The 26,509-nt window shown below is 40.2% G+C and overlaps 1 protein-coding gene across 8 annotated transcripts in view; it reads right to left on the reverse strand.

Annotated features, from left to right (window-relative positions):
* Positions 1 to 13,569: 13,569 nt before the first annotated feature.
* IRAK3 (interleukin 1 receptor associated kinase 3) overlaps positions 13,570 to 26,509 on the reverse strand; it is a 120,620-nt gene continuing 107,680 nt past the window's right edge. For all 8 annotated transcript variants that reach the window (XM_063786390.1, XM_522458.9, XM_063786387.1 and 5 more), the window contains 4 exons: positions 22,563 to 22,761; positions 22,234 to 22,296; positions 21,982 to 22,146; positions 13,570 to 19,554 (listed from right to left, as the gene is read on the reverse strand). In XM_063786390.1, the coding sequence (XP_063642460.1) occupies positions 19,078 to 19,554; positions 21,982 to 22,146; positions 22,234 to 22,296; positions 22,563 to 22,761 (904 nt within the window). In that variant the 3' untranslated portion in view covers positions 13,570 to 19,077. The remainder of the gene's footprint in view (positions 19,555 to 21,981; positions 22,147 to 22,233; positions 22,297 to 22,562; positions 22,762 to 26,509) is intronic.

Genomic DNA, 26,509 nt, shown 5'->3' on the forward strand with positions numbered 1-26,509 from the left:
GATCAGTATTGGCAAGAGTCTGTCTGTTTTGAATGAAGTGTTTTGAGTTTTTCTAGCAACTTGGCTGGTAGCTACTGTTTCTAGCAGCCATCAGCAGACCAGACAGTAGCACATCAGTAGGGGATCCACTTGCATGCATCTCCTTGGGCTCACCATTAGGGGTTGCATGTAAGCTTCAATGACACAACCATCATGTGAAAGGTTAAGAGTTTTTAGTGCATACAAACCCTGGGGGGGTACACACCATGCCTGGAGGACACACACAGACACACACACACACACACACACACACACACACGACACGGTCAGCAAGCTCAGGCAGAGAGAGAAGGGACCCAGGGGCCAACGCCTTTACTGGGTACAGGGCATTATCCAAACAGATTTCCTGCAGGGAGTTTTAATTGGTGGGTTTAAAGCAAGCAGGTACTAGTTCCAGGAGGTCACGCTGTGACTGAAAGGTGGTCACTTTGAGTTCGAGGGCCAGTGTCTGAATGGTCTGTCATTTGCAGGAACATGAATAGAACTGGAAATCATTATGTTAAGTGAAATAAGCCAGGCACAGAATGACAAATATTGCATGTTCTCACTTATATGTGGGAGCTAAAATAGTTGATCTCATGGAGGTAGAGAGTAGAATGATGGTTCCCAGAAGCTGGGAAGGGGGTGCATGTGGGGAACAGGGTAGAGAAATAAAGAAAGATTGGTTAATGGGTACAAACATACAGTTAGATGGAAGGAATGAGTTCTGGCGTTCAATACCACAGTAGGGTAACAATGGTATATTGTATATTTCAAAATAGCGAGAAAATAGAGAATGTAGAATATTTGAAATATTCAATAGAGAATATTTGAAATATATGTATACAATGTGTGAATATTTGAAATACATGTATACAATGAATCATCACACATTGTATACCTGTATTAAAATATTACATGTATTCCATAAAATGTATAATATTATGTACCAGTAAAAAACAGAATGAATGTTTCGTTTAAAGAAAGCAGTGTGAAGGCTGGGAGCCCAGCTTGCTGGGTGAGAGATTCTTCCAGTTTTTATCTCTGGCTACCAGCTGGAGCCATTTGAGTGAGAAATAGTATTGGAAACTGTGTCAAGCATGACTGAGCCTTATTTCTGGAATGAAAAAGTTAAACTTGTATTTAACAATGGATGCTGAGGCAACATAAATTTACAAGCATTCACTACACTTAGCCCTGACAAGTTGCCCACAAACACAGTGTGGCACTGCCATCCTGGAGGGAAGATGGTGCTGCCATGCTCCACCCAAAGATGCCACCAAGGATGCTCACTTAACCTCTGCCCCACCTGCACCTGCATCCAGTCTCCCAACAGGAGCAGAGGGCAATGGCAGAACACAGGTGGGCTTGTTCCACTGACACGACCTGGTCACTGCCTGAGGATCTGACAGAAAGAGGCAGGCTGGACAGGACCCAGGGGGCAGGGAACAGGAGGCCAAGAACCTGACCTGGAGAGGTGGGGAGGCAGCAAGGGGCAGGAGCCCACATGAGCCAAGGCTTCGAGCCCCTGGTGCATGCCCCAGCATCCCATCAGACCTCACTGATAAAACACAAAATAAAAGGTAAAATTGTTGTATTCATTTTCTAGGGCCATCATAACAAAGTACCACAGGCTGGGTGGCTTAAACAGCAGAAATCTATTTCTGGAGGCTAGATGTCCGAGATCAAGGTTTTGTTTCTCCTGAGGCCTCTATCTTTGGTTTGTAAATGGCCATCTCCATCTGTCTTTACATGGTCTTACATGTGTCTGTCTGTGTCTTAACCTTTTCTTATAACGATATCAATCCTATTGGATTAGGGCCCACCCCAATGACCTTATTTAACCTTAATTGCCTCTTTAAAGGCCCAGTCTTCAAGTTAAGTCACTGTATTCTGAGGTACTGAGGGTTACAACCTTATAAGAATTTTGGAGGAGACATGAATTAGCCTATAATTGTTAAGAGTTTCAAGACGGTAACTGCAAAGTATGAAACCCCAAGCATGGGGCATCTGTGCACGAGGCCCTGTGTAACTGCACTGGACACATGCCCATGAGGCCGGCACTGTGAGATCAGTGGTGTAGGAGCAACAGTGTGGAGCTAGGAGGATCTGGCCCACTCCTCCCAGACCTAGAGGTGTTGGGCTCATGGAAGAATGAGCACCCTTTGCTGGGCAGAGTGGTAAAGGAAGCCAAGCAGTATCCTTGGATGAAAGCCGGGTTTTGTTAAGACAACAGAAATTGTCAATGCTGTTTTGTGTGTGTGTGTGTGTGTGTGTGTGCGTGTGTTTTGTTTTGTTTTGTTTTTGAGATGTAGTCCGACTCTATCTCCAAGGAGTGCAGTGGTGCGATCTCTGCTTACTGCAACCTCTGCCTCTCAGGTTCAAGTGATTCTCCTGCCTCATTCTCCCAAGTAGCTGGGATTACAGGCAGGCACCACCATGACCTGGCCAATTTTTGTATTTTTACTAGAGATGTAGTTTAGCCATGTTGGCCAGGCTGGTTTTGAACTCCTGACCTCAAGTGATCTGCCTGCCTCGGCCTCCCAAAGTGCTGGGATTACAGGCGAGAGTCACTGTGCTCGGCCAAAAAAAAGTCTTTAAATAGCTTGAGAATGATGTGGAGTTTCTTTGCAAGCAAGAGAACATTCCACTGGACAGAGTAAAAGTGTCTGGGAGGGAGGTCAGCAGCGAGTGAATGAACTCCAAAGGGAAGAGATGTATATGAGGATGAGAATAGAAGAGCATACACAGAACCAGTGGACTTTATATTTCATTACTTTTAACCACACTGGCTTTAAATTCCTTGAACTTAGAAATTAAATTAACACTTAATTGATCTTTAATTAAATGTTAACATTCCTTGATCTAACTGCTCCTGCACTTCACATACAAGCATAGTGTTCCTGATTGACCAGCAGAAGGACATTTCATGCTGATCTACCCTTGTTCTCTTGTGGTCTCTGTTCCAATCAATGCAACATTAGGAGAGGATGAACTATGAAGAGGTACCTTCTGTAGCTTTAGCATACTGCCTGTTCTTCCACATGGCAAACAAAATCATAATTGATATCACATTACAGTAGTACAAATTAAGCTTAGTCCGTTGAATATTTGCATAGGGGTCGTTATCTTCAATATCTTGTAATCACCTCTCCCAGAAAATAACAACAAAAGGCTTGTCTGCCTTTATATGAATAGAAATACAGGTGATTAATAAGTTTAAAGAAGTACAGCAGTAGAATATTACTACAGGAAATTAATAACATGTAAAGTGGAGATAAAACAACTTTCTTATACAGAGTTACATAAGGAAAATACTGATATATTGTTGCATATAGTTTTTGTTTCCTATTAAAATACCATTAAATAAGATTACAAAAATAAATTTTTCATCATACTAATGGCACCATTAAACAATTAAATAAATACACATTCATTGCAGAAACTTTAGAAAATACTAGTTGAGCATCCCCAGTCCAAAGATCTGAAATCTGAAATGCTCTAAAATCCAAAACTTTTTGAGTGCTGACATGCTCATTGAAGCCTTTCAGATTTTGGGTTTTCAGATAAGGGATACTCAACCTGTGTAGAAAAACAAAAGAGAATCCCAGCACTTTGGGAGACTGAGGCAGGAGGATCACTTGAGCCCAGGAATTCAAAACCAGCCTGGGCAACATAGGGAGACCCTGTCTCTACAAAAAAAATTTTTTTATAGCCTGGCATAGCAGTACATGCCTGTAGTCCCAGCTACTTGAGAGGCTGAGGTGAGAGGATCCCTTAAGCCCAGCATGTCGTGGCTGCAGGGAGCCATGATCACACTACTGCACTCCAGCCTGGGTGACAGAGAAAGACCTAGTCTCAAAAAAAAAGAAAAAAGAAAGAAAGAAGAAAGAAAAAGCAAGAAAGAAAGAAAGAGAGAGAGAAAGAAAGAAAGAAAGGAAGAAAGAAAGAGAAGAAAGAAAGAAAGAAAAGAAAAGAAAGAAAGAAAAAGAAAAAAGAAAAGAAAAAGAAAAAAAAAGGAGGACATCTTTATAATCCTAACACCACTTTCTTTTAGATATTTTTGTTTATTTTCTTCTAGTCTTTTTCCTATTATGTATCCATAAAGTTTCTGCCTGCAAAAAGTAGAATCCTATTTTACAGTGTTTAGTAATCTGCCTTTTACCACTTAACAATGTATGATGAACAATGTTGTGTGACATCACGTCAGTGACTGATTTTAGTTATAATTTATTTAACAAATTTCCTGTTGTTTGACATTTAGGTTTTTTTTTAAAAAAAAAAACTATTAACTGTCATAAACAATGCAGAAATGGACATCTATCTAGCTACAAACTTTTATACTTCTATGATAGTTTTCATAGGATAGATTCATAGAAGTGTCACTAGGGTATCAAAGTTTTTAAGCCTTTAAAAAAATGCTTTTAAACAGATAGAAAAGGTGAAGAACTAGTTTGAATAATTATTAAGCATTTCCATGTAGAACAGTATAATGGAAATAAGACCAGGACAAGTTGATTAGTCACTCAGCCCCTTTAAGCCTTGTCATTAATTAGGGTTGACAATGAGGTGTAAATGTAATTGTTCTTGGAGTTAAATTAGTTAAATTCTTACACAATAAATGTGACTAGAAACAAACCAGGTGGGTGTCCATGAATATATGAATGGGAATAATAGGAATTTAAATATGAATATAACAATCACCAGATATTTAGTGACATTTCTTTGGATCCTGGTTGGGCAGAGAGATGTTAGTTGACCACAACTGTACAGGAAATGGAGTGTGAGCAACCAAGTTGAAGGTGATCCTCTGGGACCTGTCCATGGAAGGTAGTCTTGGCTAACCAACCTCAAACATTATGGTTTCCTTAGAGGGCTTATTTCGCTAATGCAGGAGGTGGTCTCATGCTCCCTTTATTGAGAAATACTTAAGATCAAGTAATTCTTCTGTCCCATAGCATATCACTTGATATATAGCTTGCCTACAGGGAAATAATGCACTAATAGTTTGACTTGAGAATTTCAGTTGTCTGAAGAGTTGTATTTGTCATTAGAAAGCAGAAGTTTTAGTCCATTTGTGCTGCTATAACAAAATACCACAGACTGGGTAATATACAAACAATAAAAATTCATTTCTCACAGTTCTGGAGGCTGCGAAGTCCACAACCAAGGCACCAGCAGATTCAGTGTCTGGTGCAGACTACTCTCTGCTTTCAAGATGGCATCTTGTTGCTGTGTCCTCACGTGGTAAAAGGTGGAAGAGCAAAAAGCCTAGCTAGTTTCCTGGAGCCCTTTGATGAGGGCACCTCATCCCGTTCATGAGGCTGAAGCCATCACACTTAATCACATCTTAAGGACCCCACCTCTTAATACTATTGTAGTAGGGTTTCAATGTGAATTTTAGAGGGGACACAAACATTCAAACAATAGCAGTAGATAACGGGTACTCTGGTTTTTACCTATCTACGTGAACCTGGTCAATGCAAATCTACCATTGAGAGGTAAGCCCATTCCAATTCCAATAAAACAGAAATTCTGGCTTCTGAGATAGCAAGTGTAAGATGGACCCCACAAAACTCATCTAGGTGAATGCCACCTTGATAGAAGCCAGTCTGGGATGTCAGTCAGTACCATTGGGTGTGACCTGCTTTCATTAAACTACAGCAAACAGTGAACAAAATATTTCATCATGTTTTTCACTTTATTCAATAGATATTAATGGGTATCTAAGTCCATAGCCTGGGAGAGATAAAAGTTTTATCCCTGGAAAGAGACCCATAAATAATATGGTAGCGATAATGAAACAAAAGGCAAAATACTAAAGAAACATCAAAATTACTGAGGGAGAACAAGAGAGGGCGTGATTAATCACTTGGGGAAGTTTGGGAAGGATTCATGAAGGAAGTGGCATTTATGCTACATCAAGGATAGATCCATTTGTTTGGAGGTGAGGGTGGAGAGAGGAGGCATTCCAGGTAACTGGAACAGGTGTGCTAAGGCAGTGGTCCCCAAACTTTTTCACACCAGGGAACGGTTTCATGGAAGACAATCCTTCCACAGACTGAGAAGTGAGTGGTATAGTTTCAGGATGAAACCGTTCCACCTCAGGTCATCAGGCATTAGAATCTCATAAGGAGCACACAGCCTAGATCCCTCACATGTGCAGCTCACAATAAGGTTTGCACTCCTATGAGAATTTAATGAAGCCGCTGATCTGATAGGAGGCAGAGCTCAGGTGGTCATGCTCACTCACTAGCTGCTTACCTCCTGCTGTAACAAAATGACACAGACTGGGTAATATATACGGCCCAGTTCCTATAGGCCATGGACTGGTACTGGTCCGCAGCCCGGATGCTGGCGACTCCTATATAAGGCATGGAGATGAGGACCATGGCATGCTTTAAGAATCACAACACATTTAGTGAGACTAGAACAAAAGACACAAAGTCTGTGGGAAGGAAGTAGAAAGAAGATAGTGATGAAATATAAATGTTGGAAAGGTTGTTTGGGGCCAGTTTTTGAAGGTCCTTTAAGTGATTTAAAGGAATTTTGATCATATTTTATATTAAAGATAGAGAAATATATGTTGGAAAATGAGATGAAATCAGAGTTGCTTGAATTTATTTCGAAAGATTTTTTAATAATTGAAAAGATGTAAACCTGATAGAGACTATTTGGCAAAGGACTATGTGGTTCTGAAATTGCCTTTATCCTGTAGAGCACTTTTTAATCAACAATTTCGTGGATGATGAAAGCAGCTTTACCAAAGTGGTCAATGACACAAATCTGGAAGGAGGAGCCAAAAAAAATTTGGCTGATCAAATTAAGAATTTAAAAGACTATTTAATTCATGCATTCAAACAATGATTATTAAGCATCTATTATGTTTCAGGAAACTTTCCAAGTCCTTGGGGATCCAGTGGTGAAAAGTTAAAGACCTTGACTTCATAGATTTTATATTCTAAGGAAGAAGGCTGATGAAAATTAAGCAAATAAATATCTAATATAATGTCATGTCATGACAAAAGAAGTGAAGGAAATCACTATAATGAAAAAGACAACAGAGAGTAATAGCAGAGGGAGACATTCTGCAGGAAGAGAATTCCGGGCAGGGGACCAGCAAGCACAAATGTCCTGAGATGGGAACAAGCTTGGTCTGCGAGAAGGTGACTGTGGATAGAGCTGACTGGTCAAGGGGAAAGTGGTAGGAAATGGAGAGTTATCCAACTCGAGTTGGATCAATGAGTGAAAACAAACAAGACAGCATTGAAGTATGATGCAGATAAAATTGTTAAAAAATAATTGAGTAGTATTAAAACAATAAAAATGTAAGAGCTCTGTTTTAGTGTATAAAAATCAATTGCACAAGGAAAGGTTGAAGGAGATGTTACGAGCAGTTTATGTGAAAAAGACCCCAAGGCCTTGGTAGATCCACAAAGTCATAACTAGCACAGAATGATGGCTTCAACACACATACATGCACATGTGCATGCATGCATGCATCCACACTTACACAACCTTAGACTAAATTAACAGAACCCTACCCAAATTAAATAACATAATAAACGAGGATTCTTTTCATCTAGCATATTTAAGGTATTACATTGGATTTAGGATGACAAATGTTACTGGTTACTGATGAATTAAAAGTTTTCCCACTATTTTCTCAGGATGCAAGAAAAATAGAAAAAATAACCCTTTAAAATCATTGTAGGAATATACACAGGAGGAAAATTAGGCTTATTCTGAATGCCTCGGAGTGGAAGCGGATTAAGTCTAGTCTGAGAGAACTCTCAGCCAGGTAGATATAGCTGTTAATGCAGTGGGCTACCTGGGAAAGGTAATCACATCTCATCCACCTGCTTAGATTTCAAAGCAAAAGAGAATTAGACACGGGAGCCGGAAGAAAGCCTACCACGCTGCCGATAAAGGAGAACAATGACCTCAGCCGGGATCCAAACCTAAATGGGAGCTTCCGACAACCTCCCCTCCAGTCCAGCCTATGCTTTCTACACAGGTGAGGAGGCAGCAGGAAGTGAGGGGCAAGTAATCCCCAGGAGAGAGACTCAGAGCCTACCTATGCACCGGACCTGCCTCATCAGTATCCTGGTACTAACCCAGCCCCTGAAATGGCAGGCCTTCACCTTCTCACCATGAGGACATGCCACCTCTCCTCACAAAAGTAGGAAAGAAACTGCAGGAAAGCGGCAAAATGACTTCTTCCTCTCTTCTCAAAATAATGCTCTCCCTGGGACTTTTTCCAGCACATCCTGGATGAGAATTCATGAAAAGGCCTTCTAGAGAGGATATCTGCTTTCATCAAAAGGTGTACAAGGTTACTTTTATGTGCCTATCAATTCCTAATATTTTATTTAATTGATTAAAATGCTTAAGGCCTTCATCTCAGATAAAGTGTAAATTATTCAACCTGTTATTCAAAGGGCTCTGTGAAATACCAGATCTTATTTCTCCAAATTATTCTCTACTATTTTCTAACTGCCCTCCGTCAGTTCAGGCTCATTTACATGCTCGTCTGTGGTTTCTATGCTGTTCCATTCTGCCAAAGCCTACTTGGAATTTCCCTTGCCTTTCTTTCCATCTTTATGCCAGCAACATAATACCTATTGAATGCTTTGTGTTCATAGACTCCTCCCAAGAGCAGTAAGAAATACGAAGGCGTACAAGACAATACTTTTCAAAACAACTGGGTTCCAGATTCAGTGCCAGAAGCATTAAGTCTGGTGTAGGGGGTATTAGGTGGCCATGGCAACAGGGATGAAAGTTATGTGTGGGCTTTTCTGCATCGAAGTCTGATGTGGTTATCACTGTGGCCAAGTGCCTGAGCTGCCAACAGCAGAAGTCAATGTTGAGCCTTTAACTTGGCATCATTCCTCATGGGAACTGGCCTACTAGTTATTTGGTGACAGGTTGACTGCAGTGGGCCCTTCTAGCATGGAGGGAGCAGTGATTTGTCCTCACCAGATTTGATGCTTAGTCTGGATATGGATTTGCCTTTCCTGCCCACAGTGCCTCTGTCAGGACCTTATTTGGTAGGTTTATAGTATCCCTTTAAACACAGTTCTAATGCAGAACTCATTTTATAGTAAAATAAGTGAGGCAGCTGGGCTTGGTGGCTCACCCCTGTAATCCCAGCATTTTGAGAGGCCGAAGCAGGTGGATTGCTTGAGTCCAGGAGTTTGAGACTAGCCTGAGCAACAGAGGGAGACTCCTGTCTCTGCAAAAAAGTAAAAAATTTAAAAATTAAAAATTAGCTGGGTATGGTGGAATGCGCCTGTAGTCCCAGCTACTCAGGAGGCTAAGGTGGTAGGATCACTTGAACCAAGGAGGCAGAGGTTGCAGTGAGCTGAGATCACATCACTGCACTCTAGCCTGGGTGACAGACTGAGACCCTGTCTCAGAAAAAAATAAAAAATAAAACAGTAAAATATAGAGTAAAATAATAAGGCAATGAGGCTTGCACCCATGGAATTCTGCTGGTCTTACTGCATACTTCATAAAGCAGTTGGCTTTATGGAACTTTGAAATGGCCTGCTAAGAGCTCATCTATGCTGTCAGCTGGGGGACAACTCTGTGAGGCTTGATGACCACAGACTTTAAACCAAAGACCGATCCATGGTGTTCTTCTATTCACAGCCAGAATACAGAGGTCTGGCAACCAAAGGGTGAAGTCGAAATGGCTCTTCTCACTTTTACTTCTAGGTACCCAGTCATGTTTTGTTTTTGTTTTCTGTTTTTGACTTTCTATCTCTTCAACTCTCAGTTCTGCTAATTGAAAGGTCTTGGATCTCAAGTGAGAAATGATTCCATGTGGACACAATAGGGTTTATGCACCAGGGAGTTGAGACACTGTCATTTTGGGTTCTTCATGCCACTGAACCAAGAAGACAGAAAGAAGTCGTTCTATGGCTCTGGGTATTGATTGCAGGTATCAAGAGGAAATCAGATTTATGAACACAATGAGAGCAGGGAGGCTTAAGTCTGGAATCCAGGGACTTCTGGGTGCTAATGGTTCTGCAACCAGGAATGAATGTTGATGTAAAATCATAACACTCCAAAAAAGGCAGGATCACTAAGGACTTAGACCCTTCAGGAATGGAGGTGTGGTGCCTGCCATCAGGGAAGGAAGCCTAAACAACTGTAATGGTTAATTTTATATGTCAGCTTGACTTGGGTAGTAGGTAAACCATCATTTCTGGGTGTTTCCATGAGGGCGCCCCTGGAAGAGATTAGCATTTGAATTGGTGCACTGAGTAAAGAAGCCCTCGTCATGCAGGTGGCCATCAACCCAGCTCTTGAGGGCCCAGATAGAACAAGAAGGGAGAATTCACTTTCTCTCCTTGAGCTGGAACATCCAACATCTCCTGCCCTTGGACATCAGAGCTCTTGATCTCAGGCCTCTGGACTCTGAAACCAGTGCCCCAATACCCCCTTCCCAGGCCTTTGGACCAGGACAGAATTACCCCACTGGCTTTCCTGGCTCTTCAGTGTGCAGACGGCAGATTGTGAAACTTCTTAGCCTCTATAATTGTGGGAGCCAATTCCCATAATAAGTCTCCTCTTACCCATCTATATATATGCTATTGACTGTTTCTTTGGAGAACACTGATGGATCAGATAATAGGATCTTTATGAGGTCATAAAACATACTATTTTTGTTTATGGAAAAATATTATGATTTCTGATATGTAGCAGTTGCAGGTGATGATAGGGTCTAGAGTGTGGCCTTGGAAATAGAGGCTAAAGTGAAATGAAGTTGTAGTTTCACTGTAATTGATGAGACCTTTTAAACAGAAGGCAGTGATGCTACTTGGTTCATTCAACTGCTTTTGAAATTAGAAATGATAATGCTGGGATATGAGATAGAAAGAAAGATGGAGACATGTCAGAATATGTCTTCTAAAATACAGTGATCATTTTTCTATTAGGGAAATACATTTTAATGACCAAGATAGGCTATTCATAATCACATGAATTATTTCCCCTCTTCAAGCTGCTAGACAAATGCATAATGAAAATGTCAGAGATTGCTCTGCCGGCTGTCTCAAGTAATAGCCTTAGAGCTGTCAGCAGTGAGTTAATATAAACATGCATATTTGGCTTTGTAAGCATGCTAGAATCTTAAATTTTCCTCTAGGATATACAAAATTAAAACAATAAAAGGTCATAGATTCATATTTACCCTTGGCTGAAGTCATTGTGGCTGTTTTTTAAAATCCTGGGTTATAATCATAAGAAAAAGAAATATCATAAGACCCAGTATTTAATGGTCCAGCAACTGCACTATAATTAGCCTATACACATTTAGAATGACATGAAATTATAATTAGTGAATAATGGCATTAAGAACATTAAGAAGATTACTAGAGTAACCTCACTCTAATGTGCTGTTTAGAAATGATCCCATTTTACACTATATGTATTAGATTTCCTAAATTCTCTTTTGCTGAACTCTTTGCAGTGAGGGTACAGTTGTATCAGTCGGCATTTTCCTTCCAGAAAACACAAAGTAGCATCAAAATACTAATTTGGTATCATAAAAAAAATTGTGGCTCTTTTATGCTCTTAAAAACCAGCACTCATTTATCTTTTAGCTGGATCTGCCTAGGAAGTATGTTTTAAAATCATATTTACACACTTTCATAACTTAGTTGTGTGCACAAAACAGTCCCCCCAGCTAGAACTCAGAGTTGCTATTTTACCCTGGAGTATACTTTGCTATTTCCCTTTATAATTAATGCATTGTGAATCCCATTAGCATCGTTACACAGGTTCATCTCTATCTGCTGTAGAAAAACACTGTATTCAGTCACATTTCCTCTGCACTGTTGCAAGTTTTATTTTCAACTAAAACTACAGCAGGGTAAAAATTTTATGTAAACTAAAAATGGATAGTGGGGTACAAGTCTGGAGAATGAATACTTTGTGGTGGAAAATTTATCTCCGCAAAGATCTTCTCATTTAACTGCAGATAACTCCTTGAAGTAGGGATTTGTAAGTATAAATCTTATGGGTAATTTAAAAAAGATTTTAGCAAAATCAACTAATATTTAATTACAAAACACTCTCAGTTGTATACTGTGATCCGTATCTGCTTTTCTGTATTTCAGCTTATCTGGTTTTTGCCTCTTGCATTGCTTTGTCACATGCCTTCTCAAGACTTATTACTCAAGGGATACCAGACAAATCCATTTCGTAGCTTCAATTACTAAGGTAGGAAGATAAAAATAATAAAGAGCAGTGGAATAGAAGCATTATTACTAGTTGCTAGTTGCCACCAAGGGCACAACCAAGCAAAGAGCCAAGTAAATGTAGAAACGTAGAAAATGACTGGTTTTTTTTCAAAAACTTTATTCTTTTCTAATAAAAATGATATATGTTCATTATAAAAAGTTTCAAATACACAAGAGTCTGAAGAATGTAAAGATCACCCAAATACCACAGCCCAGAAAAAAAACATCCTTAACATTTGGTGAAGATCTCTCTATGAAACATACATTATCTTAAAATATTCAATGTTATAAATGAGCTCATATTCAACATATATTCTGTAGTCTGCTTTTTGATTCAATAATATTTTGGGAACATATATCCATAGCAATAAACATATATCTAAATATTTTTAAATGACAACTGCATGGAATTTATTTAATCCATCTTTTACTGAAGGATGTTTCAGTTGTTTCCAATGTTTTAATATCATAAACATCATGAAATATACCTTTGGGCTCATGTTTGAAGACCTGGACAACTTTTATTCATTAGGATAAATTCCTAAACAAACTGCTGGGTAAAGGTGTATCAACATTTAGGTTTTCATACATGTTGCCAAATTGCCTTCTAGAAAGGTTCTACCAATTTTCACTCCTGCCAGAAGTGAACAAGAATTCCATTTTTGTCAATTGCTTTATCTTTGCCAATATGGGAGGACAAAATTAATAATAATAAAATAAAATAACACATCTTTATTAGCTGTTTTCATGTTCAAATAGAGGATACTTTTAATTTTTAAGTTATTCTTTTTCAAGGCAGATATTTCCTGGACTTGAATAAAGTGTTTTTGGTTTGTATTCTCATTCCACCAGTAGTATGACTTAGGGCAAGAGCCAACTCCTTTATGCTTCATTTTTTTTTAATCTAATAGATCAAGGAAATGGAAACCGGCTCAATAGGTTGTTTAAAGCTTAAGAGATGTGTGAATGCACCTAGCACCTACTAGACACAACAATGAGCCTGCATTTCCGCAAGTAAGCCATTCCTACCTCCTTACCCCCCATTCCAATTAATGTTTGTCTATGAGTATTTTAAAATTCAAGAGCCAATGTAAAACTCTGTAAATATTATCTTGCTATTTATAGAGATGACCAGAAAAGTTTGCAATGATGCAGATGACATCCATAATGAGTCTCTTAAATGAAGGTTTGGCAGGCAATACAGGTCTTTTGAATAAAAATGTCTCCCAGGAAAATACTTGCAAGTCAAGCCCACAGACCATCAAGTATATATAAATGATTTGGAACGGGAAGACAGATACAAAACACAAAAAACATCAGTTTATTTCCTGCCAGAACACTGGTTTTTCATTGCTTAGACATGGTTTGGGAATATTTTCCACCATAGAGAAAATTTATAAGCAACACATACAACGACTAATCTTCTTTTCAAAGATATCTCAGATATTAGTATTTAAAATTAGTAGCTTTTATTCAAGAATGATGAAATGGAATAATTTAAGCAATGATTGATTATATTCTGAATACTAGAAAGATAAACTTCGGGTGCAATCTAGATGACAATCTTGATTCTGAAGATGCTTTGAAGGACTATTTGATTCATTCATTTTACAAATATTTGTTGAACCATATTATGCACCAGGTACTGTGCCAGCCATTAGGGATCCAAAAATGAGCAGGACATAGACCTTTCCCTCAGGGAACCTGCAGTTTTGTGGAAGAAGAAATATAATTTAACAGGCAACTCCAGTATCACGTGATAGTGACCTGAGGTTTGTGTAGGTGCCCCAGACCCCCGGAAGATGCCATCAGTATCCAAACAAATGCCCCAAAGAAACCACATACCAATAGAAGAATAGAATCTGTCACAATTGCCAGCCACAAAGCACACCATAAACTACTTAGTGCATATGAATAGCAAAGTGAGGTCCACCATGGGATTATCAGTTACACAACAGGACAAGGAGAAAACCTCTCTGAACCCATTTGGGAGAGCTGGCAGAGGAGCCAGGACCTATGACAGGAGAACCACCCTGAGATTTATTCACTCACATATAAGCTCCATGAGGGCAGTGAGCTTTGCTGGTTTCCATCTGCACTGTAGCCCCAGCTCCTAGAATAGTGCCTGATACAAAGGAAGCCATTGCTAAGTATTTATTCAATGAATGGAAGTTTGGATGGATGGATTCATTTAACTCATATCAAGTAACTGCAGTGGGTGCCTGTAGCAGAGAAGTTGTAGCAGAGGAGTAGGATAGTGAAAAAGGCAGGAGACATGGTACCTACTAAAAATCTGTGGAATCAACAAATGACTTTTCACATCCATCCCTTTTCATAGGAGCTTGAACTGGCAGTGACTCCATTGTGCAATTTGGAACACAAGAAAAAGCATGGATTTTGAAGTCAGACAAATGTGAGTTCAAATCCTGGCTCCTCCAGATCTGGAAGGACCTGATGGGAGGACTGGGAGGACTTGATTTTAGCAAGTTAGTTTCCTGACTCAGTGTCCTCACCTTATTATAAGATGGGATCCACACCTTCAGGGTGACTCTAAGGGTTAACCAGAAAAAAACATGCAAAGCTCTAGACCCAGTTCCCTTCACCCTTACCCCATTTTTCTGGCATTAGGGATGGTTGTGCACAGCTGCTGTGGATCCCCAATTCCTTGAATAGCCATCCTGAGTGCTTCGTCAGTGCTCTTTTCTATTTCTCTTAATTCCGTATCTCTTTTCAGAAACCTTCTCCAAGAAGCCTTCTTCATCCTCTCAAAAACGCATAGTAATCTATTCCTTCTTCTCGCCCTTTCAGCATTTACTTCGGTTGCATTGGTGTGTGGTTCAAATAACAGATGTCACTGAACTGTTGACTTGGGTAGATGCCCTGTCTTCCTTACTAAACTGTGTCTTACTTTGTACCTTAGTAGCTAATGCAGTGCTTTGCTTCTAGCAGATGCTTAATAAATGCTACTCATGATAAACCTCACTTCCTGTACTCATCAGTCCTCAGGTCATTAAAGTTGTTTTACACAGGGTGATGTGCCACCCTATAAAACTACAATATTATGCAGTGAGTCACAGATCATTACAACTCCCAAGAAGTCAATAAAATTGATTATGTCAGAAATCCCATACCTGTTTTCAAAAACAACAAAATGTTTTCTCCATGTGTTTGGGCATTATAAAATGGGACAAAAGCCTGAAGCTTAGTAAATAGGATCTGCCTGGAGGATTGCTCAGAGTGCATTACAAAAATGAGAGTAAATGAAATTATGAATTCATGTTTGCTGATCAGAGGGAACACCCGGAGACTCATTCTTGCTTTCTTATGTATCTTGGTCTCCACATCATGAAACTATAAAGGTATCCTCTTATTACCCATAGAAAGTTGCAACATTTAATTCATATCAACTAACGCTTATTAATACACCCACTAGAAGGCAAATCTAGTCAGGAAGACTGAATCACTCAACAGAAGATTTGGTACTTCCCAGCCACAGTGGCATCTGCTTACCACAACGTTAATCAGGTCACTGCCGGCTTATCTGACTTCATCTTTGAGGTGTCCAAAATAGTTATACTCTAGAAAGATGATCTAGTCAATAAGATGATTGGTCAACAATCTTTCTAGAGCTCCCACTCTGTGCTAACCAACATCCTATGTAATAGGATGAATGTAACAGAATGAAAAGAAAGGATCCTTTTCTCAAAAAACATACCAGTGATGGAAAGGTAGGATCTACCAATCTATAACAATTTAAGAGCACCTTAAGGCAGCGATTTTCACGGATGTGAAGAGCGGGCTTCACATCATTGGCATCAGCATCACCTGGGAACTCATTAGAAAGCAAAATTTCTAACCCCAGACCTATTGCATCAGAAGCTGGGTGGACCCAGCAATCTGCGTTTTTAACCAGCTTTCCAAGTCATTCTGATGCATACTACAGTTTGAGAAACCCTGCTTTAAGTCAGCTAAGCAAGTTCAAATCAACATAATACCAACAGATTATATGTGCGGAGTAACTGCATGGGCCTGGTGTTAATCAGAGCTTCCTTAATGACCCTTCATTGAATGTATTGGTGGGGGTCCATATTCTAAGTGAAAAACAGTTTAACACAGAGTCAATTCTTGATGATCTCTTTTGTGAATTATTAGTGGCAACTTCACATGATTCCAGGCTAAATTTCCCAATTCAGCCAATATAATCTCAGATTACATCTCTAAAATAAGCTAAATTGGGCTCAGAATGGTTTGCAATATGTAAACCAAATGTCAAAGACTTTTGCTGCTTCCTTTTATTAACATGTGTAATCAAGAGTTGCCAATCTAGCACAGGTCACAGGAATAAAAGTTATATGAAGTTTAGTCCAACCCTTTCATATGTGTGGTGATCAGATGGGGCAGAGAGCTCTGAGCAGCCAGATACTGCACAGAGCAGTGGTGGGCATGGGTTCTCCCAGCTGCTTACCAAGGGCCTGTATAAAGCCTGTCAATCAGACTAAGACTTACTGTGATTTTAATCTCACTTCGTGCTTTTTTGGAAAATTGTAACCCATGTTTCTGACCTTGGTCTGTTAATCTCACCCTGATTCCTGATGATTTTCTTCTTTGATTAGTTGTTCTTCAACATGGAATCTAATGTGAATATGATTAACCCAACCATACTGACTCACCAAGAAAATAAAATAAAACAAAAGACATGAGCCTATTCCTCTGCTGGACAAGAAACTAGAGGTTTACCCTTCTATTACAAGCTCCTTGGAGAGGAAGATTCAGTAAATCCTCTGAAAATTGTTTTCTTCAGTGTTTCTATCCATCATCATAAGGAGTCATTATCCTCCCTTTGTTAATTTATTCGGCAATGTTTATTATAGCTGAATTATTGATTATGTGGCTTCATAGGGGTAATTTAATTCAACTTAATTTATAAGGAAACACCTGCTCTGTGTAGGATGACACATTAGGCTCTGAAGAGATGGCCCTTACACACTCAGGGAGTATGACAGACAGAGTAATGGTCCCCCAAAGATGTCCATGTCCCAATTCCAGAAACCTGTGAATATGTTACTTTACACGAGAAAACGGACTTTGCAGGTGTAATTAAATTAAGGATCTGAGACACAGAGATTTTCCTGGCTTATATGAGTGGGCCCAGTGAAATCACAAAGGTCTTTATAAAAGACATGCAGAAGGGCCAGAATGAGAGGAAGAGGGTAGTGAAGATGCGGTGAGACAGAAAGAGAGAGGGAGATCTGAAATGTCACGTTGCTGGCTTTGAAGACGGAGGAAGAGGCCATGAGCCAAAGAAGGCAGGTGGCCTCTAGAAGCTGGAAAAGGCAAGGCAGTGAGTTCTCCCCAACAGCCTCCAGAAAGAATGCTAAGGAATTCTGACCTCCAGAACTGCAAAATAATTAATTTATGTTACTTTAAGTCACTAAATTTGTGATAATCTGTTACAAAAACAATAGAAAACTAATATAGGGAGTTTACAACCTAGTAAAAGAGATGAAGGCTGGGCGCGGTGGCTCACGCCTGTAATCCCAGCACTTTGGGAGGCCAGGCAGGTGGATTATGAGGTCAGGAGATCGAGACCATCTTGCCTAACATGGTGAAACCCCGTCTCTACTAAAAATACAAAAAATTAGCCGGGCGTAGTGGCGGGCGCCTGTAGTCCCAGCTACTCGGGAGGCTGAGGCAGGAGAATGGCGTGAACCCGGGAGGCAGACCCTGCGGTGAGCCGAGATTGTGCCACTGCACTCCAGCCTGGACGACAGAGCGAGACTCCATCTCAAAAAAAAAAAAAAAAAAAAAAGAGATAAGACAAGCAGCTTTGATATAATTCAGAAAGTGATAAATATAAAATAGAAATACAAAGAAATTGCTGTGGAAATACTGATAAAGGGAGTACTTCTGGTTGTAGAGATTAGGGAAGCTTCCAGGAGGTGGCTGTTTTGTAGAGCTCTGATGATTGGTAGGATTTCAAAAGAGGGAGATCCAAGAAACAGCAGGAATGAAGGCCCAGAGTTGAAAGGTGTAGATTAAACAAAAAGCTGACCTAGGCCCTTGACCAGCCATTTTCTCAGGAATAAAAATTACTTGATGGACATTTCACATAGTCTCCTTAAGATATAATAGGTCACTAAGTCTGTTTTTAAAAAGCTGTAATAATAGTCAATACAGGATAAACTGTCCTAAGAGTTTAGGATAGATCTTGGGAAGAAATCCCCTTTCAACACAGAGCATGCCGTAGCTAAGGGTGAACCTGGCTCATTTTCAGACAAGCAAGCTAGTCAGGGATTAACCAAAAAACAAGAGGGGTCAATCAGAATAACAAGGTGATTCTTTCCAAAGGTATCTATTAACATTTACAAATTAGACATTTCCTACAACCCTTGCAAGCAAGCTAAACCAAACGATGGAATCCAACTGAATGTTCTTGGCAGATGGAGGCTCTGAGGACTCACACTGAGGATGATGGAGAGGACATTACAATCCAGTCCCTTTCTGGTAGGTTTTGATTGTTTTGTTTGGCTGAAGTCAGAACCCATGATCTTAAGGAATTTTGAATGGCTCTAATTGAGCATGGATTTGGTCATGAGACAATTATCCTGATAAAACAATTTTTTAAGGCACTCTGTTTGAGGGTTTGGGAAAAAAGAAATGGAATTATCCAGATTGTTTATCTGCATCACCCAAACTCACTATTGATCATTCTCTTGGCATTGCTTATGGAGCCAATGTCTTCCCAAGGTCATACCTATGCTCAGGTGCCTATGCAATACTTGCTTTTTTCTTTATCTTCTGGTGGAATTTATTCTTTTTTGTACTGTTCATATTCATCCCAGGAAAATTTGGAGGAACAGCTGCTCTCCACTGGCCTGCTCCTGCAAGAATGCCCTGGAGCTTCTGAAGAAGGATCCATATTTACCTTATAGGGCCTTAAGTCCTGGGATGGAACTATATACTTTGGGAACCAACTTTCTTCACAAGAAGAACTGGGCATGTTGCAAGCTTCCTCATTTCTCTTGCTCTCTGGCTTTTTGTCCAAGCTCAGAAACATAACCTCAGACTGGCTGCATTCAAAAGGAGTTTTCTGAGTCATTCTGTCTATCCTCAGGCCTTCATCAGAAGGTAGTAAATTGTTATTCTGGCTTTCATCATCTTCCACTGGAATACTTGGTACATTCTCCAGGAATAGAGGAGAAGGACACCTGAAGGACTTTAGTGATGTGGGAGGATCTTCAGCAAAATACAAGCTGGCTTGAGTACTTTCAAGAGTATTTAAAACCTAATAACAAAGAAGCAAACAGACATTAAATTAAGTTTGAAAAATCTTTCCTTTTACCTTTTATCACTCTACCTATAAAGAATATTCTTTCATTTTCATGAAATTAGTTCAGCTATAGAATTTTGAATTAGAAGGGATCTTAAAGATTAGCTAACCCCCTTTATTTTGAGGAGTAAATTAAGTGACTTAAAACCAGGTATAAAAGAAACTACACTAAAGTAAATACCAAGAGACCTGACTTAAGCCTCAGATTTGCCACCAACTAGCTTTGTGAACTTGGGCAAGTCTCTACATTTTTTACTTCAACCATAATATGTGGAAGATTGGAAGGGAATAAGGAAATGGTGGGCCCAACCTGTAATTCTTAAATGCCAGTTTTTTGTTGTTGTTCTTGTTTTGTTTGTTTGTTTGTTTTGTTTTTTTTGAGATGGAGTCTCACTCTGTTGCCCAGGCTGTGGCGCAGTGGTGTAATCTCGGCTAACTGCAACCTACGCCTCCCAGGTTCAGGCAATCCTCCTGCCTTAGCCTCCCAAGTAGCTGGTATTACAGGCACGTGCCACCATGCCCGGCTAATTTTTGTATTTTTAGTAGAGATGGGGTTTCGCCATGTTGGCCAGGCTGGTTTCAAACTCCTGACCTCAGCTGATCCACCCACCTCAGACTCCCAAAGTGCTGGGATTACAGTCGTGAGCCAGGGCCCCTGACTAAATGCCAGAAGTTTTAGGGAGCTCTTTTAAAGTGCATATCCCTTGGTCCCAACATAGAGATTGTCATTCAAAAAATAAGGTGTTGAAGGTCCAGGAATCTGTATGTTAGAAGCTTCAGATGATTTGGATGTACAGCTAGATGTGAGAACCCTTGATGTAATTAATACACCATACAACATACCTTCATATACACACACACACGTAATTAAAAAAATACATATAGAGAGCTTTACAGTTTACAAAGTGCTTTCACATATATTATCTCATTTAACCTGTACAAACAACATTAATCATTCTCATTTTATAGATGATAAAGCCTGAGGCTCAGAAAAGGGAAGCAGTATCATTAGTCAGTAAGGTACAGACCTGCTGTTTGACACCACATCTCCGGGCTTCCAATTCTCTGTCCCTGCACAATATATGTCATAGCTCCTTCCTGAGCCCTTGGCTCCACACAAGTCTCACGGGTGGTGTCAGGCCTGGAATACAGCTCTCCTGCCTCGAAGGCCAGTGCTGTTTATATTCTGATTATGTCAACTCCTTGTTTAAAACCCTTGCATGGCTCTATGATAGACTCAGGATAAAATCCAAACTCCTAGAATGGAATTCATGTCCCTCTGTCATGGAAGCTTCTATTATTTTAACCACTCCAGGCTTTCCCTCACTGCTCCCCCTCCATGATGCTGAATTATCTGTGGTCTTAGCACCATGGGCTCCATCACCTTCGAGCCTTTGCAGGTATTCATTCTCTCTGCTTGGGATGTCTTTCCATCCTTACTGCTGCCTAAATCCAACCTGTTTTTCAGATCTTAGCTAAACCGTCACATCTATCAAAAAGCTTCCTTAACTTCCATGGGCTGGTGTGTATTCTGAATCCATGCTCCATGGCAACCTGGCCTTCTGTCTATCATCAGGTTTCTCTTGCTGGACCAACATTCTATGTTTACCGATCTGACTCCTCTTAACAGTGAGCTTGAGGGTAGTCATTGCATCTTGATCACTGATATATTCCCAGCACCCAATACAAAGTCTGGCACACACAGAGTAGGCATTAATTATTTGTTTATTTGTGCAAATAAACAAATAAATGAATGGGTGATTAAGTCTATGGATAGATTAATAAATTTTAGAAAATGGATAAGGAAAATATATGCTGCATTTATAATGAGCCAGATCTCTTAATGAAGACTGAACACTTTGGGAGGCCAAGGCGGGTGGATCACTTGAGGTCAGGAGTTTGAGACCAGCCTGGCCAACATGTGAAACCCCGCCTCTACTAAAAATACAAAAATTAGCCAGGCGTGGTGGCTCGTGCCTATAATCCCAGCTACTTGGGAGGCTGAGGCAGTAGAATCACTTGAACTGGGGAGGTGGAGGTTGCAGTGGGCCGAGATAGTGCCACTGCACTCCAGCCTGGGCAACAGAGTGAGACTCTGTCTCCAAAAAAAAAAAAGATTGAATAAAATATTCCCTGCAAACTGCTCATTTATGTCTTTACATTAAATTTTTTGTGGAGTCTTGGTTCCACCTAGAAATGACCTCTAACAGAGTACCAAATGATGTGGCTTTTTGACCTGGAAACACTATTATGTTGGAATTCTCTGTTGGAGGCTGGATTTGTCTCATTAACAAATAATTCACTTAGATACACAATTTATCTAGTTTAGATTTTCCATGGTTCTGTGGGCTCAGTTTTGAATAAAACCATGTATATACTCACTTCATCCATTGATGGTCTTAACTTTGCCCGCGTTGCAGCACACCAGCCTGCCAAACAGAAGAGCTTGGCAGAGAAATTCCGAGGGCAGGGAGGCACTTTCTTATCTAGAAATGAGAGACATGAATCCAGGCCTCTCTTCTCCATCAATTCTCTAAGGAGATCCCGCTTGGAAGAGAGGGAGACAATTTTATCACAGAGAACTTGATCAAAAAATGACCAAGAGATAGGTGCCAGGATGAAAACAATTCTTACCAGCTGGATATGTTTTGGATCATCTAACACTACTCTACATCCTGTTAGAACTTCCATTATTACCTACAAGGAATATATAGAAAGTCAGCTGTATATCTTAAAAATATACACACAATTTGTTGCAACTATTAACCATGACTATGAATATAGTTCATTCTGATTAACAACTTTATATTTTATTAATTGCTTGATTACACAAAATTAATATATAAGATGAGCTAACAGGAAATCAATGAGTCAAAAGTTAAAACTCTTTTAAAAATTCTTAGAATCTAGAACATTCTTGGCAATAAACTCTCCTCCTTTGTTAACTGGCAGTTGGTACTCACAATTCCAAAGCTGTAGACGTCTGTTTTAATGGAAAGTTTCCCCTGTCTGATGTACTCTTCTGGCATGTACCACAGATGTTTACTGCTGCTGCTGGTCATATTTATGGTACAACTCTGATGTTCTAGGTGGGACCGGAAGTGTGCCATGGCAAAATCAGTTAGTTTGGGTTGAAACTGATCATCCAAAAGGATGTTTGCACTAAAATTGTGATCAGGGACAAACAAGACAAAATATCATAAAGGCACTTCAGTGTAAACAAACATACTATAAACTCACCTTCTTCATATCTGGTTAATTCAAAACACTGTCAAAATAAAGCCAAACAAATTTCCATGAACTAGAGAACATTCTTTCATTTTTCTTAATGTACAAATCCAAGTGTTATCTGCAACCTAGAATAAAAACCTGACCTAGGAACAGTGGGCATTTCAAACTTAAAGATATATATGTGAAGTTGCTGGATAAAGCTGATGCTTTCTCACTAAGAGAAACTGAAGTTAACCAAAACAGCTTTCCTTGTGCTTTTCTTACACTTACGGAGAACATGAACTGAGTTTTAATCAGCTGATTATGTGTCTGTTATGTGCAAGAGCTGTGCTGCGAAATGCTTGGCTTATGAGCGCAGAGCCACTAACTTGGAATGATTTGAGGACTCTTTGGTAGTCCCTGCCCTCATGGCAGCCCTATCCCATGGTTTCATCTCTGTTTTTTGGTCTTTGAGTCTTATTTAAAATACAAATGTTTGCAGAGACAAAGGCAAAGTGCTTATAGTCAATATAAGCAGTTGTCACATTAAAAACCTTAAGAATCATCTGACATTTTGGCTGAGGGTAGGCATTGGCTTACTTTTACCTTCAAAGGGCTGTCAAAGCAGGAATGGGAAAGGATAAGCCAAGAGAGAGATCCATTTCCCACTGCATACAGCCAGGAGCTCTGCCTTTCCCTGGCTCCATGACCACCCACAGTTTCCTTCGCCATGTAAGCCTCAGTGCCCTCTCTCCTCTCATGTGAAATGAGGAGAACAGAACTCTGGCAGGGGGAAAACGAAGTGCATAGTGTACTCCCCAGCACTTGGTAATGCTCAAAAAATGGCAGCTAGGAGGAAGATTAGTAATCAATTCTAAGAGAACAGATGGATATTGAGAAGGAGGTGGGGCAGCCAACAGAAAGTCATGCAATTCCCAGCTTTGCTTAGGGCTCTTCAGAGCTTGCTCTTTATTTCCTGAAACCAAAGCATCTAATAGTACACCTGCCCATCCAAAATGCCAAGAGGCATATTTGTAGTACGACATGCTGTTACTAAAAGTGCTACAGCAACTGCCACGGGATATCAAGAAGTTCTTAATTCTGAACAAATTTTGGATCTTACAAAAGCTCCAGAAGTCTTTGCTATCCCTATACAGGTAGGTTAACGGGCAGGCCCCAGTTCCATAGGTCTGAACTGCAAGTGTTCTTACTGTTCAGAGGACTCAGAGTCCTACTTCTATTTAGAGAGTTTGGGGGAAACAGTTCAATGTATGAAGCTAAGGCCTTAAAGATTCTAGTCCAGACTTTGTCTAGGGCCGAGTTGACAACAGAAAAAACAAAGGCACTTCCGGTGGTCTTTTTTTTTTTTCGAGACAAAGTTTCATTCTTGTCCCCCAGGCTAGAGCGCATTGGCACGATCTCAGCTCACTGCAACCTCTGCCTCCCGGGTTCAAGTGAGTCTCCTGCCTCAGCCTCCTGAGTAGCTGGGATTACAGGCGCCTGCCACTACACTCGGCTAATTTTTAGTAGAGATGGAGTTTCACCATGTTGACCAGGCTGGTCTTGAACTTCTGACTTCAGGTGATCCACCCGCCTCGGCCTCCCGAAGTGCTGGGATTACAGGCATGAGCTACCGCGCCCAGACCCCGCGGTCTTTTAAGGATAAAGACACATTTTAAACTTTATTTCACTCCTCCTTCCGCTAAGGGTGGCAAGGGAATTGTAAAATCCAAAAAGCCCACCTTCTGAGCTCTAGGGCCTCTTATCAGCTGTGTGCTCTTAGCATTTATGGAAGGAAGGTCAGAGAGGCCTGGTTCCCAAGGCTCCTATCAATGAGCACAGTTGTCATTTCTCTCCTTGCCTTCTCCCTTCTCCCTGGAGAACCCAGCAGCTGCTAAAGCCAGCCTGGGCCTCGCACACCCCCATCTGTCACTCCTCACCCACTCTTACTTTCTCACTTGGAGAACTGTTGACTATCCTGACATACCTCAGATGAGGAACAGACTAGAGTCAGATCCGACTTCTCTCCAGCTCTAGATAAGAAGAGACTGTCAGTTCATAATCACTTCTTCCCTAGGTTGACTCTTCAATGGATCAGATCAAGTCTGAGGCTCCTGGAGATGCCCTGAGGGTTTCAGAGTCCTGGGGGCATTTGAATGCAGGCGTTTGCCGGTGGGCCAGGAGGCGAGGTGGGAAAAAAAGGTTCTCCAACCTTCATTGCCAGGACCCCACCTTCTGCCCTTCAACTTTGGAGTCACTTCTGCATGCCCCATTTCATTTCAGCACAGGGGGAGGGTGGGAATGTTCTGAATGGCAGATATTCAATGTCAAACACCTAAACATCTTCCTCTATCACAGCTCTAAAAAAAGGCATAGAATTATAATTGACAATGCCAGAATCATGAGACTGCAAAAGCTGAATTTTTGAAACACCAAAAAAAAAAAAAAAAAAAAAAAAAAATCCCTGAATCTTTTTTAAGTACAAAAAGGGACAAAAGAGCAACAGTAATAACAAAACCTTCAACCTAATTCATTTATTTGACCCATAGCAAAGCTGGTGGGATGCTTTCAGCAAATGGTGAGTCAGCTTCTGTGAAAGTTGGGCAGAAGGGAGTTGAGTAACCACAAACAATGCTTACACCATAAAACCCAGAGAGGACTTTGGGTCAGTGAAAGGCCATCAACAAGATGTGAAATTATTCTAGGGTACTGAATTTACAGTTTGAATAATGACAATCGGTGAAAAGATAAGTCGTTTTTCAGCTGACTTTAGTGTATAACATACATTTTGAGTCCAGTGATTTATTCTGTTCTAAATAAAGGTTAGCGGTAGCTGAGGAAGAAGGATGTTCTGTTTTAGGAAAGCGGAAATTGCAAAAGGCCCTTCAACGATCAATTTCTACCTTAATTCTTTTCCCCTGCTTCAACCTTAAATAGAATGTTCAAACACAAAGTGTCTTCAGCTTCCATGCAGGTCAGCTGAGTAAGTTAATCCTGTGGGGTGAAAATAAACTAACAAAATTAAGAACCTAACACAACTACAGTCATGGCAATATCATGCAAAAGGGCAGCCTGCAAGCAACTGTGGCCACCAAAGAGATAGATAAAAGACATCTTTGACCCATATCCATGGTTCATATCCTCAATTTCATGCTTCTACAATCGATTTGTTCTACTCTTTATCACAAGGCTATTTACCTTAACAGAGAGGCCATCCCCTCTCCAGATAATTCCTTTAACAGAATGATCATTGGTTGTACACTGAGGAAGTATGGAGAATCCTACACAGATGATGAGTTTGTAACCTGACTCTAGGATGTTACTTAATCTCTCTATTAGTAGGGGTCTCTAGGACAATTTTCGGGGGGACCTGAATCCCCCAAACAAATGCTACTTTGTAATGAGAATTGCTTTCTTTGCTCACCAGTTTATCTCCTAATTAAGTTCAATCCCTTGGACCTTAAACATAAGACAAGATGCTCCACCTAGATTATAATGCAGGATTTGAATTCAAGTGCAAATACCGTATTTGGCATGAAAGAGCATGATTGGTTTTTAAAGAGAGAGAGATATATATACCCACATATATATAATATATATACCGATATATTATATATATATATATATATGTGGGTATATATATAGTATATATATGGGTCCAGCAGTCCAGCGCCTGGGTGCCTGGAAACTCTCAGGAAAG

This window comes from Pan troglodytes, chromosome 10 (assembly GCF_028858775.2).
Source record: "Pan troglodytes isolate AG18354 chromosome 10, NHGRI_mPanTro3-v2.0_pri, whole genome shotgun sequence".
Taxonomy (NCBI): Eukaryota; Metazoa; Chordata; class Mammalia; order Primates; family Hominidae; genus Pan; species Pan troglodytes.